Source organism: Pagrus major, chromosome 18 (assembly GCF_040436345.1).
Source record: "Pagrus major chromosome 18, Pma_NU_1.0".
In the NCBI taxonomy this organism is placed as follows: domain Eukaryota; kingdom Metazoa; phylum Chordata; class Actinopteri; order Spariformes; family Sparidae; genus Pagrus; species Pagrus major.
Window position 1 is genome coordinate 23,981,417 of NC_133232.1, and position 12,357 is coordinate 23,993,773.

Genomic DNA, 12,357 nt, shown 5'->3' on the forward strand with positions numbered 1-12,357 from the left:
AGAAACCCCAACTTAGAAATAAACACATTTTATGGAGAAACGTTAACAACTCTGTATTGAGCAATCTAATTGTTTGTTGGGACACAAAGAAAGAAATGTCCACAGGCATTTGGTTGCATCAAAGCTGCAATAAACTAAATAGCCTTTTGTTTCACTAAAAACAAAAGACTATATTTAAAGACCAGAAACTGGAAAAAGAGACCTTTAAATAGACTTCTGAATAGTTGTGGATGGATTGTATTTCAGTGCCAAAACCGCTCGATTACACAGCAGATCAGTGAAATTGACAGGAAAATGAGATGCAACATCTGATACAATAATGTGATCTAATGGAGTCATTACGTTAAAGGAGACCTATTATGCGTTTTCTTTTTTTCCGTCAGATTTGTATTCAGGTTCTTGGGCATGTAAAAAGGTCCTGAAAGTTAAAAAGCCCAAAGTCCGCACCAACAGAAGCTCCTTTCTCCCACAGAAAACACTGCTCCTGAAACGCCTCATCAGCACTCCCGCCTTCAATTCCATGACTTCTTGACATCGCTATGTCACACATTTGCATAATTTGTGCCTATTTTCCCGGTAGAAGTGAAGCCAACTGGAGGCTGAAAGCCAGACACAGCTGATCGAAGACACGGTGAGCGGTGCTGGCTCAGGCACGTGCAAGCTGACCAATCAGAGCAGACTGCAGGAGGGGGGGGCTTAAAGAGACAGGAGCTAAAACAGAACATTTCAGAGTGAAGGGGAAGACAGAGATGCAGCACTGGATAGTATGAGAAAACTGACGAGTTTTTCAGCATTAAATCATTTAAGCTTACTCCAGCAGTAACCCAAAATACATTTATGAACCTGAAAATGAGCATCACATGTCTCCTTTAAGTACCCAGCTAGGGCAGTGCTGGATTGTCCTAATAGGGCAGCTTCTTTGGCGAGGTACATGCACCAATGATTACATCTCTACTGAGTCATACTAGAAATGCAAAGTGGCACTACAGCAAAGAACTACGACTTGCATTAACGGTATCGGTGGCTCTGCTGACTCCATTGCAACCAACAAATACTAGCACCCACTTTGCTGACCAGCCCGTCTGAGCCAGTGAGCTATCTTGGCACAGCAGACTTCAGACTGCAAAACAGAATGTGTTGAAAGAGAGCCAGAAATTCCACTTGTGAACGCTTTCACCTGTTCTTGTTGTTGCAGGGCTTTTCACACCCGGAGACGCGGAGAAAGAGAGAGAAAAGAAGAGCTAGGAAATGAAATTCCCCAAGTGTAAATCTAAAAAACTCGGCCTCTGCCGTAACGTCCTGATACAAAACTGTAAGAGAGGAAAACGTGTGTGAGCGGAGCTCTCTCTCAGCAGTAAGAGTCAACGTGAGTTGCTATAATTTGAAAAACTGGAATGTCATGAATGTCAGCTTCAATAAAATACACACATCCTGTTGCTCCAAGCCAGACAATTTCTCTAACAATAAAGCACAACGTTCCTTTCTGCAGGTGAGGAAACAGAGCTCATGTAAAGCATTAAACACACAGCTGAGATCATGATGTTCACGCTTCATCGATATGTGACGACACATCACATCAGCCATCATAAAAGCATCACCATCTTTCTTTAATTCACAGGCATAACGGGGGTCTCAGTGTGTAACGTGATGTGGATCACACACTGTTCTCCACCCGTGGAACTATCACGAGCCCTGAAATGAACACCACAAGCCAAACGGGGGCCGATCTTGGCACACAGGCTGCTCCATCTATTAAAGTGAGCATCCCCCACTGACACGAGGCATCGGGGCTCGGGCTGGACATCCACAACCCCGCTGATCTGCTGAGTGCTGAGCCCTGCTGTCACAGTATGGGCCCTACATGGGGCTTAGGGGCCGTAATCCTCCACACAGAAAAAGACACACATGAACACATACAGCCTTAAAGTTGAGGAGAGCTACCAAAAGCATCAAATGCAGACAGACTATAAGGTTTCCCAAGCAGTCAGTCATGCCTAGACTGTGACTTTGACCTGATAGGGTAGTGCTGGTTTTTAGTGTCTTGTTTGTATGCTTTGGTAAGTGGTACTAATGCTACGAAGAACAGGGACAGATACCTGGAGGACAGGAGCACTCTTGGCCAACATCTCTAGTTGTCCGCAATTTCGGCACCAGCCCCACCACTTTCTGCAGACACACAGAGGAAAATCAAATGTAAGATAATAAAAAAAATAAAAAATCATCATGCAAAAATTCAGAGAATGGAATAAAATCAAAACAATCTCAATGACTTCCACTAACAATAATGAGATCATAATCTTTCTACCATTACATGCGGCTCCAGAATGAAAGGACTCTCCTCAATGTCTTTTCCATGAGAATAAATTATAGGTTGTGTCTATCATCAGTGGTTATGTCACCCTATAAAGAGCTTTAACTGCTAACTAATTGGCCAGCTGCATGCATGCTGGATCCCTAAGGTCATGCATTAAAAGGGGCTGATTTTGGGGGGGAATAATTAGGGTGCAATTGCCAAAAAGTGCCAAGGTTGTGTGTTTGTAAAGCATGTGTTCCCTGTTATTACGCACGCTTTACGCACATGTGAGCAGCCTGTCAGAGGTTCACAAACACAATATATGTATCAGTTTTAATTAAACGTCATGTACCTCTTCCACGAGCCTTTCTATCGGGGTGCTCAGCTCTGGGATTAGGGTCCCATCCTCGTTTAGAAAAGCCCTGTGCGGCGGCTGGAAGATGGACGCTTTGTTCATCTCCATCTGCAGTCGACTCTCCAGCTGGTAGGTCCTGAAGCCCATCAGAAGACACACGGCGACGGAGCTCAGGGACATCAGCAAGCACAGAGCGATGGGAAGTCCTGGAAGCCACCGCTGGACCGCGGACTTGGGCGCACACTGGCACACCGGCTTACTTTCCCCGATACAGTCGCTGGCTGTATCCATGCTGAAATCCTGCTTCAAGGTCCTCTTGATGAAAAGAAAATCACTTGTTTTGTTGGTGTGGTTCTGAAACCCAAACTGTGATCACACTCTGTGGACTAAGTAACAACAAGACAACACAAACTCCTGTACACAAGGCTCGGGGTTCAAAGCGCTGCCTTAGATGAGTCTTGGAACAAGAGGCAGTGCGCACCGGGTTCACACCAGGCACAGATGAGAGAGCTCGGATGCCAACCAAGGAAGAGGCGCCTACTGACTTCACTTGCAGGTCGTTGTTTCCTGTTGGGGAGTATCCGACATGGATGTGCAATTGCAACTACCAATGGGTCCAATTGTTTGCCTCCCTAAAAGTTGCACGTTCAACTAGTTGAGATGCGCCCGCCCTGCTGACCACGTGGGAGGCTGCGGAGTGACAGCTGAGAGTGAGACTGAGAGGGTTTGGATCTGCCGACTTCTGATCGCAAAGAAGCACATCAGGCGCAGTTTGACACCAGCTTTTTCCAAAACCCTGCTGTATTAAGAAGTGTAAAGGTCACTGATGACAACGCGCCTTATTAACATGTTGCCCATAACTGTGATCCGTAAACACACTGACACTTTAATTCAAATCACTTTGAAAGACTTATTGATGTTCCCACATTGCTTCTTCATATGAGGGTTTTTTTTAAAAAAAACAAAACAAAAAAAACAACAGTATTTTAATTGAGTGGGCTGAAGTCTGGTCTTTTTGTTTTGACAGTTGAAATAGTGCAAATGTTCATGTTGTTTTATTACTTTTCGCTTAAAACTCTCGAGGCTAAAACCTCAACAGCAAAATGTTTTACAATAAAAACAGTATGAGAATTTTCCCAACATTATTTGATATGTATTCAAGGTTAATACCATTTAAGTTAATACTAAATGTGGGACGGCTGGTGTTATTTCAGGCGGTAGACTCATGCAGCCATATGAAAGCTGTTTACTGCCCTCCTGCGGTTTAATGCCGCTACTGCACCCAACGGGCTCCACAGTTTAAGCAAAGACACACTTCTGTCATCTATTCAAGTTTATTGAGAAAATGTACATGATACTGCAAAAGTTACATTACCAGTCAGTGAAAAAACAAACATCGTAACAAATTTTATGTACAACAATTTTCTGCCCGCAATAGCTTATTTTTATTTTATTTTTAACATCCAACAATGCTGAATAAGTAACTGGCGAGACTGATGCAGGGTAAAACAACAATTATCCTGCTAACCCTCCCCAAACTTGACAATGCATAGAGAGAACATAGACACACTTAGGCTTATCATGAATAAAACCATCAGCTCCACCAGCATATGCTTAGAAGCTACAAATTAAATTACAATGGCAAATAAATAGAAATCAATTGGGGGGGGGATTCATTACATCAAAACATGCCACAGATGAAAACATAAAGCGTCGATGAGTCAGACTAAGAAACACACAGGCTAGGACAGGACACAGCAAAGCAGGGCAGTGGACTGATGCAGTCAGTTAAGGTACACCTCTCCTGGAGAGTCAGGAAGTAGAGGCTGGCACAGAGCACCGTGATGAATGTCATGTTGACAGCCGAGCCCTGACCGAGGTTACAGGTCAGAGGTTTGCAGGTTCAGGAGTTCAGTCTTTTTTGTTGCTACTGTTGCTGCTTCTTCTTCTGCCGCTGCTGCTGCTGCTGCATTTGCTGCTGCTCTTGCTACTGCTCTTGCTACTGTTGCTGCTCTTGCGGAAGCAGGAGAAGAAGGGATGTTGAAGGGCCTGTTCCAGGCTGAGGCGCTTAGCTGGGTCATACTCCATCATTTTCTCTATCAGGTCAAACAGCTGCTGGTGGTCTTCGCTCTTAGACATCATGTAATGCTGATGGGAAAGGAAGGACAATTGTAAATCAGTCTCTTAATATATTTAAATATAGTTCTATATTACATGCGTGAGCTACAATTATAAAAAGCATGTTCAAGGGGGGCAAAACACTGGAAAGCCCTGCGCTACATACCAGTCTGGTGATGCTCAAATTTTGCTTTTCAATGAGACCAATTTATATTATACTTAACATATTTCTGAGAAAGTAGTTCACAGTTGTTAAGAAAGGATCAGACTTTGGGAAATGGGATTGTCTAAAATCTTCCCATGAATAAGATTCAAGGATCAATCTAAATGTAATCTTTTGCATGTATTGTAAAACAGATAATTAGGATATGTTTGGGCCAGCTTAGCTTCAGTAGGACCACAACGTTTCATCTAAATGGTATGTTGTGACATATTTTATAACACTTAGCCATATTGCAGTTTGGATAATACTCAAATTGCTTAGCACTAGATTTATGGATGGCCACCAACAAATAAACACTGTAGTTTGAGTTATTTGAAGATGTATTTTTAAAATCATATGAGTAATACAGTTGCATCTACAGGTGTGATTCTTAATGTATGTGTCTGCCTTGAGTATTATTCCTCTTACCTTGAGGGGTTTGCAGTGTTTCCTGACATATCTCCCTGAAGAGCTGTGAACATCCCAGTCAAGCTTGCAACGGTGAACATAGCGCTTTCTCCTGTACAACACAGTTATTTCAAATGTTTACAAATCACAACAATTAAAATTAACTCCATATGGAGCTCACAGTCAGGTGGTCCTATAAAAAGATTTGGAAGTAATTTACTTTTCTCCACAGAATAGGCCAGATAGTAGTGGTACACTTACTTGGTTTTCTGCAGAAGGTTGGGGGGGATGGGTCCTAGGACTCTCTCCATCATAGCGAGGTGCTCTTTGCTGTCATGGGTCTGAAGGAGAAAAACAATATCATCAGTCTTGACAACTGTCATGGTAATATCACAGCATTGATTTCAATGCACTCTACTACCACCTACCTGGAAGAGAGTAGATCCGAGGTAGTACTCAATGAGTATACAGCCTACACTCCAGACATCACAGGAATGGTCCCAGCCCAGATCTGAAAGAGACAATGTTAACTAAGTAACAAGCCACCACTAAAGGGCCAATTTAAAGCTTCAGTGCTTTAAAACAACACCTTACCTAAAATGACCTCAGGAGCACGGTAGTGACGTGTCGACACCACAGAGGTGTGGTGCTCATGTTCATATGTGGCGTTACCAAAGTCCACAATTTTCACGTCTGGGTTTCTCAGTGTTCGTTCGTCCCGTTTCTGAGGACAAAAAAATAAAAATGATGCTACTTACACAGCTGCTGGCACACACAAAAAGTTTGTGACTTGCAGGTATGACTTTTATGGCTAAATATTTAGGGCGCTTACCATTTCTGGGTTGTACTCCATATCATAGACTGAATCAATGAAGAGAATGTTCTCAGGCTTCAGATCTGTGTGCGTCAGCTTGTTCTTATGCAGAACTGGAAGATAAGACCACATACATTTTAAACCAAGCTGTTTTTTTTTGAATCAGTGTATTTTCTGTGGATGCATGTGTCCATTACTCACATCGCACAGCTTGGATGATCTGGTATGCCATGTGCCTGATGTGTTCTACAGGGAAAGGCTGGAAGTTGTTTTCCTTGAGAAAGTCATAGGTGCTGAGGCCGAGCAGCTCGAAGGCAATACAAATGTGGCCATGGTAGTCAAACCAGTCCAGTATATGAACACAAGCACTAAAGGGGAGGAAGCAGATTCTCAGTTAGTTTCTTTCTTGGCAAATTCATCTGTAATAACACATCAGGCTTTTTTTGGTATGAAGATATTGTGGATTGACTTACTATCTTTTATCAGAATCAAGGGACTTCAACTGTTCAAGCACCTCTACCTCAGACATAGCTGCCTCGCGGTAGCGGTCTATGTTTTTAATGATCTTCAGAGCCACTCGAGCTCCATCACTGGAAACACAATATAAAATAAATTTACTATCACAAAATGGAGAAAGAGTGAGAATAGTAATATCTTAAACATTAAGCTTCAGGAATTATTTTCAGATTCATACTTACTTAGTGTGATCAATGCATTCAACAACCTTCCCAAAGGCACCCTCTCCTAGAGTACACACAATCTCATCTACAGAAAATAGAGAATTGAAGTTAGAAACACAGCACTGACAAGGTGAAGCACTGTCCTTTGGCTGGTTCACTGCCTGATGTAACATTGCTCTGTTTTAGCTACACTACTATAAACAGGCCTCTGAACACTGGCATACAACTCAATGCTACATATGTTAACACTGACAAGCAATATCTAACCAAAAACAATTAAGTCTATTGGCCCAAATACTTCAGCCTCTAAATTAATGTTTGGAAATAAAAACCAGACAACAAGAGAGTGAGGGTGACAAAGTGTGAACAACAGTAAAAAAAAAGGTATATATTCTATACATCTCGCTCTCAGCATGTCTCCACTGTGATAGATGAGGTGACCCTCGCCATCATCCTCAACACTCCTGGATCTTTTCCTGCTCCTGCGGTGATGGCTCCTCCTCTGCACCGGAACCGCCGCAATCCGCCATCACATCAATAACCCATCAGTCAGCCAGCACCAGGCCATCACAATGCGACATCGTCATTCATTCAACCAGGCCAAGGGGGGGAGGTGTAGGGGTGCATAGATTCGGCCCGTTCAGTAACACCGCCAGGCGAATGGACGGAGCAGCAAATTCAAATTCAGCCCCGTAGGAGAAATTGGGCGCCAGCCACCACATAGTGTGTGTTACAGAAGAAAAACATGGCAACAAGATTTTCAGATGAGAGACTTTCTCAGAGTAGTACAGAAAAAAACTGAACTTGATTGATTACAGTCTTTCTACATGTGGTTGTTTGTAACTCTTCCAATACAACTTAATTCTTTACTAACACGCCCCATAATTGCCCAATATGTTTTCAGCACAAATACTGGGTCCACTTTTCTCTTGCAAATCTAAAACACTCACAATCCCTTACTTCCTGAGCCCCAAAGTCCCCTACCCCTTACTGGAAATCATGCTTAATAGTGAAGAGTAGAGCACACAGAGAGATACAGAGAGACATAGAGATAGGTGTAAAGCATTGGCTAAACACCAGTGATAATGACCCATTCGATTTGGTGGTAAAGACAGGAGAGGGGGATACAGGGGAGAAGGAAGTTCTCGTACCGAGGGGGACCTGTGGCGAGATGGGCTACGTCTGCGCCTTCTGTCTCTGTGCCTGCGGCTGCTTCGCCTGCTGCGACCACTGCGCCCACTACGCCCAGAAGACTTGCTGTAGTGGTGCCAGTCCCGGTCTCTTTCCTTGCAGGTGCCTTCATGGCTGTCTTCCTCACAGGTCATGTCCACACTTTGTCTTTCCCGAGAGTCCAGCCTCTGGTTCAAACTACGGGTCTCCAGGTACTGCCTGCAGTCAAAAAAAACAAAACAAAAAACAGGACACAGATCAAAAACAAGGAATAGAAATCATAGGACAGGTCAGAACAGTCGAGCTCCTTGTCTGCGATCAAGCTCTGAAATGAAGGGTGTATATGATGGTGTTAATGATCCGCCTATTGCCTGTCACCCTATCCCCTGTGCCTTTTATGTAACATTTGTAATTAGCAACACACTGATTTACAGCCACCAAACCCCAAACATTCTGTTCAATGAGAGGCTCCAGTTCAGAAAGCATTTTATTAACAGATTATCGCTGGGCAAATAGTACTTTTGCAAGTACACAAATGGGCAATTTTAACATTTATACAGCTGTCTTCTCTGGCAACCCAAGCATGCCTTGCTGAAAATCCATGCACCTTGACGGAGAGCCAAATTGGCAGGGTTAAAGTGTGAGGCATTGAAAGTTGCTGAAAGCTTTTTGCCACAACCTGATAGTGCATAATTCGATCTGTGATTCTACACCTGCAGTGCTCTGTATGCCAGAAGTGAACATCTGTGCAGTATCATTTCTGCAAATGGGAAACTCAAATTTGAAAAATGTGTTTATTACTTACATAAAAATTCATATTACCCTCCAATAGTTCCTTATATATGACTTGCTCTAAAGTATCCTCAAGTTTCGTCACTATGGGTAGGTCTGCTCATAAGGTTTCCAATCACTTCCAGCAGGCCATGTTAGCCTCTAAGAATCTATTAAAGACCAAGAAACCCTGTGGGCCCTAGCACCCTGGTGGTGTCAGTTGTCATCCAAGAAGAGGTCTGCCCCTCTACAGAATTAAAATTAGAGTAGATCTGGAGACATCAAATGTAACTCCATAGGTCATCAAACCCAACCACAAAATCTAGAATTGCAAAATATTAACATTGCACATAACTTCACCAGATGACACTTTAATTGCAAATTAATTGTGTTATACTCTAAGTGTAACAGGAGTTGTTTACAAACTTGAAGCCTTACTAGCCTAACTGGATGGTCATCGCAAAATGTGGCAGCACAGACCACCTAGCAACAGTGTAAGTGGCCTTATCTAATAACGTTTAATAGGTTGCATACTTACCATCTTTAAAATACTATCTGATCTACATTTGTAAATGCTGAGATCCCAATTTAACAAATGTCATTACTGCCTTTTTTGTGCCAAGATAATTTATAGACTTGAACAGCATTTCTGCAGATCAACAGAATACAATACAGGTAAATAAATCTTGATTGTATCCAAGACTTGAAGAAACCCTGTACTCCACATAATATAGCTGTTTATATATTGTTCAACTCAGTTAAAATGTGTAACTTAAGAAATAAACATCTTAGAAAACATCTTAGAATATGAGTAAATGTTTCACACAATATATAAAGATAGGTTTTTTTTTTTACCCTTCGTAAGTCTTGTGGTGACGTTGAGTTCTTCTGGACTTATTTTCTCTTTCGCTGCTGTGCGAATCTCGTTTCCTACGTTTGCTACACTCCATTCTCTCTTCCCAGCTGTACTCGTCGAGCCAGACACCTGGGGAGCGCATTCGTTTTGAGTGGCGCATCTGAAAAAGATAAAGAAGCATGTCAAAAGGGCAGAACCTGGAAATCCATTGAGTGTTTAAAGACATTCAATTCTGTTTATATCAATCACTGCAATTCTTTTCAATTCAATTATGGGCTCAGAGGCAGCATTACAAAATCGGATGCTTGCAAAGACATCCCTGTCCTAATGCACAAGACACATCACCATGCATCAAATGTGACCATCCAGCTGCAGTGGGGCTTGAATAACAACAAGGGTAAATAATTAATTCAGTTAACGAAGTCAACAAACATTTTCCGTGAAAAATTACGATCTATGGCTTTAGCTTCTGATATGTTAGGATTTACAGCTATTCTCTATTGATCAGTGTATATAAAACATCTTTGCGTTTTGGTCTGTTGGTCAGACAAACATGGGTATTTCTCTAAATATAAGTCAAATTATTATTCGAGAAAATACATCGAAATGGAAATGGACGGTGGTTTCAGCACCAAGTCAAAAACCTTCCTTTTCATTATGACGAGGCTGAAAGCAAACAAACAAAACAAAATAGGGGAAAACACTGATTGCGCAATGCAAGCCTGCAAGACCCAACTGTAAACAAAAGGATTGACTCTTGGTCTATTCCCTCTCCTAAACGCTACACTGCTAAACGTTAATTGATTACATGTTGACAGAGCACGAAAGGCAAACAAGTTTTGACTTGAGGCCCACGTAACGTTAGTGTCGACGTTTCCACTACGATTTGATTACCTGTGACGGTCTTTAACCTTTCACGATCGTGCACAACAACTTCCATATTTGATCAATTGTTGTATTTCACTTTTAGGGTAACCCACAACTCAACTACTGCTTTGTTTAGGACTATGATTATAGATACTCAATTGGATAACCTAGATGTGATAAGAGAAAGTAGAAAGTCGTCGAATGTTGGCTTGATCTCGTTCCCAAGGCCCGTCGAGCGTCGAGCATGCTAACCATATTAGCCACCCACACCACAACATGATCGTTTACGTTACTTCGATTAACATAACGTATGTAAACTTATTACAATAAACTTTCTTGTGTGACAACCAATTTTGCGAGCTGTGGCTACCAGCGTTGTTCCCAGATTTGCCAGCGTACAATATCCGAGGAAGTACATTGTCGTTCGTAGCCAGCCGAAGCTATTTAAACCAGATAAGGATCTGCCATGTTGGCGAGACGTCGAGTTTCGGAAAAGCTAACTGGCTAACGTTAGCCAACATCAGGGAAGTACATTATACAGCAGGTAACAGAATATAGTAGTAATTGGATGTGTTCCAAAGTCGGTCTTACCTTCCTCCTGACAAAAATAAGGTATGAAAGAGTAGGTTTATTGGTTATTTCAAATGTATTAACAAAGAAACTGGAAATTTCCTCCGACTAGTCGTCTTCAAAGATGGCGAGCTTCCCCTGATTTCGATGGAACGTTCTTAACAACTTCCATGACGCAACGCACAATAACCACGCCCACTGACTGCTGCCGTGGGTTTGTGTCGCCCTGAGTTTATCCTCACAGGTAAAATCAGGCAGGTCTTTCCACGTAGACTGCATGTATCAGTATAAATACTAGACCTGGATTTATTTCCCGAGCAATGTTTAGCAATTTAGAGTTTGAAGCTGTCACTGAATTAGTTGAAAGACACGTCTGAAAGAATAGTTCTCTGTAAAAGGCTTTAAGCAATTCATGAAATAGGCTACTATCTAGTGTCTTTGTCCCCATGTGTCTTGGACTGTGGCTGTGCCCATTCAGATTGAGAACCAGGACTATGAAACAGTTTCCCTGAAAATATCAGATGGCTGAGTACGTTTTTAGGTTATCTTTTATGTCTCTTGCATTGTTTACATTGATTCTGTTATCTACGTTATCCTTTTCTACAGAAGCCCTAAAGGGCCATGTATTCATACATTTTATTTCCTCCGTTTTCCCGTGATAAAGAGTTAATTTCATTTGTTTTCTCGAGATCTCGAGTTATTATCTCGAAATAACAACTGCCGTTTTCCCGAGATAATGAGATAAGTTTCTCGAGATAACGAAACTTTGTTTTCCCGAGATAACCATATAATTAATTTGAGATCTTGAGAAAACAAAACGAAAAGACGCAAAGATATGTGACGCTGTGATCGATATGCTCCTGCTCCTCTGACATTGCTACACTGAATGATGTTTCCTGCAATGATTTAATATACTACACTATCGTTTTGTTTTCTCAAGATCTCAATTTAATTATGTATCTTGGAAAAATAAACGGGAAAACGGAGGAAATAAAATGTATGACTGCATGGCCCTTTAGGGCTTCCGTACTTTTCTCATGTTTCTGTAGATTTAATTTAATCTAGTGATTAGTTTGTCTATGGGTGTGCACACATGGGTACATGTGTATATCTGGGTATGTTTTTCTCTTAATGCACTATTCCATGTGGCTCATGGATGTAGCAGCGGTTGATAAAACTGCATTTTGCCTCACAAAGGGGAATACCACTACCTGAGAAACAAAAAGCTGCTAAATTATAATGGATTCTCCATT

The 12,357-nt window shown here is 41.9% G+C and overlaps 2 protein-coding genes across 3 annotated transcripts in view; both read right to left on the reverse strand.

The window, feature by feature from the left end:
- Window positions 1-3,037, reverse strand: part of col23a1b (collagen type XXIII alpha 1 chain b) — a 122,578-nt gene extending 119,541 nt beyond the window's left edge. The window contains exons 1-2 of the mRNA XM_073487463.1: window positions 2,646-3,037; window positions 2,097-2,166 (exon numbers count right to left, since the gene is read on the reverse strand). Of these exons, the coding sequence (XP_073343564.1) occupies window positions 2,097-2,166; window positions 2,646-2,939 (364 nt within the window). The 5' untranslated portion in view covers window positions 2,940-3,037. The remainder of the gene's footprint in view (window positions 1-2,096; window positions 2,167-2,645) is intronic.
- A 926-nt stretch (window positions 3,038-3,963) lies between these two features.
- Window positions 3,964-11,270, reverse strand: LOC141013660 (dual specificity protein kinase CLK4-like). Of its 2 annotated transcripts, XM_073487464.1 has the most exons (13): window positions 11,126-11,245; window positions 9,667-9,827; window positions 8,022-8,259; window positions 7,270-7,372; window positions 6,889-6,955; window positions 6,664-6,780; window positions 6,392-6,558; window positions 6,209-6,303; window positions 5,971-6,100; window positions 5,805-5,887; window positions 5,638-5,717; window positions 5,398-5,488; window positions 3,964-4,796 (listed from the first exon to the last, which is right to left on the reverse strand). In XM_073487464.1, the coding sequence occupies exons 2-13, from the start codon at window positions 9,825-9,827 to the stop codon at window positions 4,560-4,562; spliced, it is 1,569 nt and encodes a 522-aa protein (XP_073343565.1). In that variant the 5' UTR covers window positions 11,126-11,245; the 3' UTR covers window positions 3,964-4,559. The 2 variants fall into 2 exon arrangements, with proteins under 2 accessions (XP_073343565.1, XP_073343566.1); XM_073487465.1 differs by lacking the exon at window positions 7,270-7,372 and having other exon boundaries at window positions 11,126-11,270.
- Window positions 11,271-12,357: the final 1,087 nt, after the last annotated feature.

Bases quoted from the DNA above. Each gene is read 5' to 3' on its own strand.
- LOC141013660 (XM_073487464.1), bottom strand. From the start codon at position 9,827: ATGCGCCACTCAAAACGAATGCGCTCCCCAGGTGTCTGGCTCGACGAG. The intron at 7,373-8,021 runs GTACGAGAACTT...GTTCCGGTGCAG, and splicing joins CTCGCCACAGGTCCCCCTCG to AGGAGGAGCCATCACCGCAG. The intron at 6,101-6,208 runs GTAAGCGCCCTA...TTTTGTCCTCAG, and splicing joins TGGAGTACAACCCAGAAATG to AAACGGGACGAACGAACACT.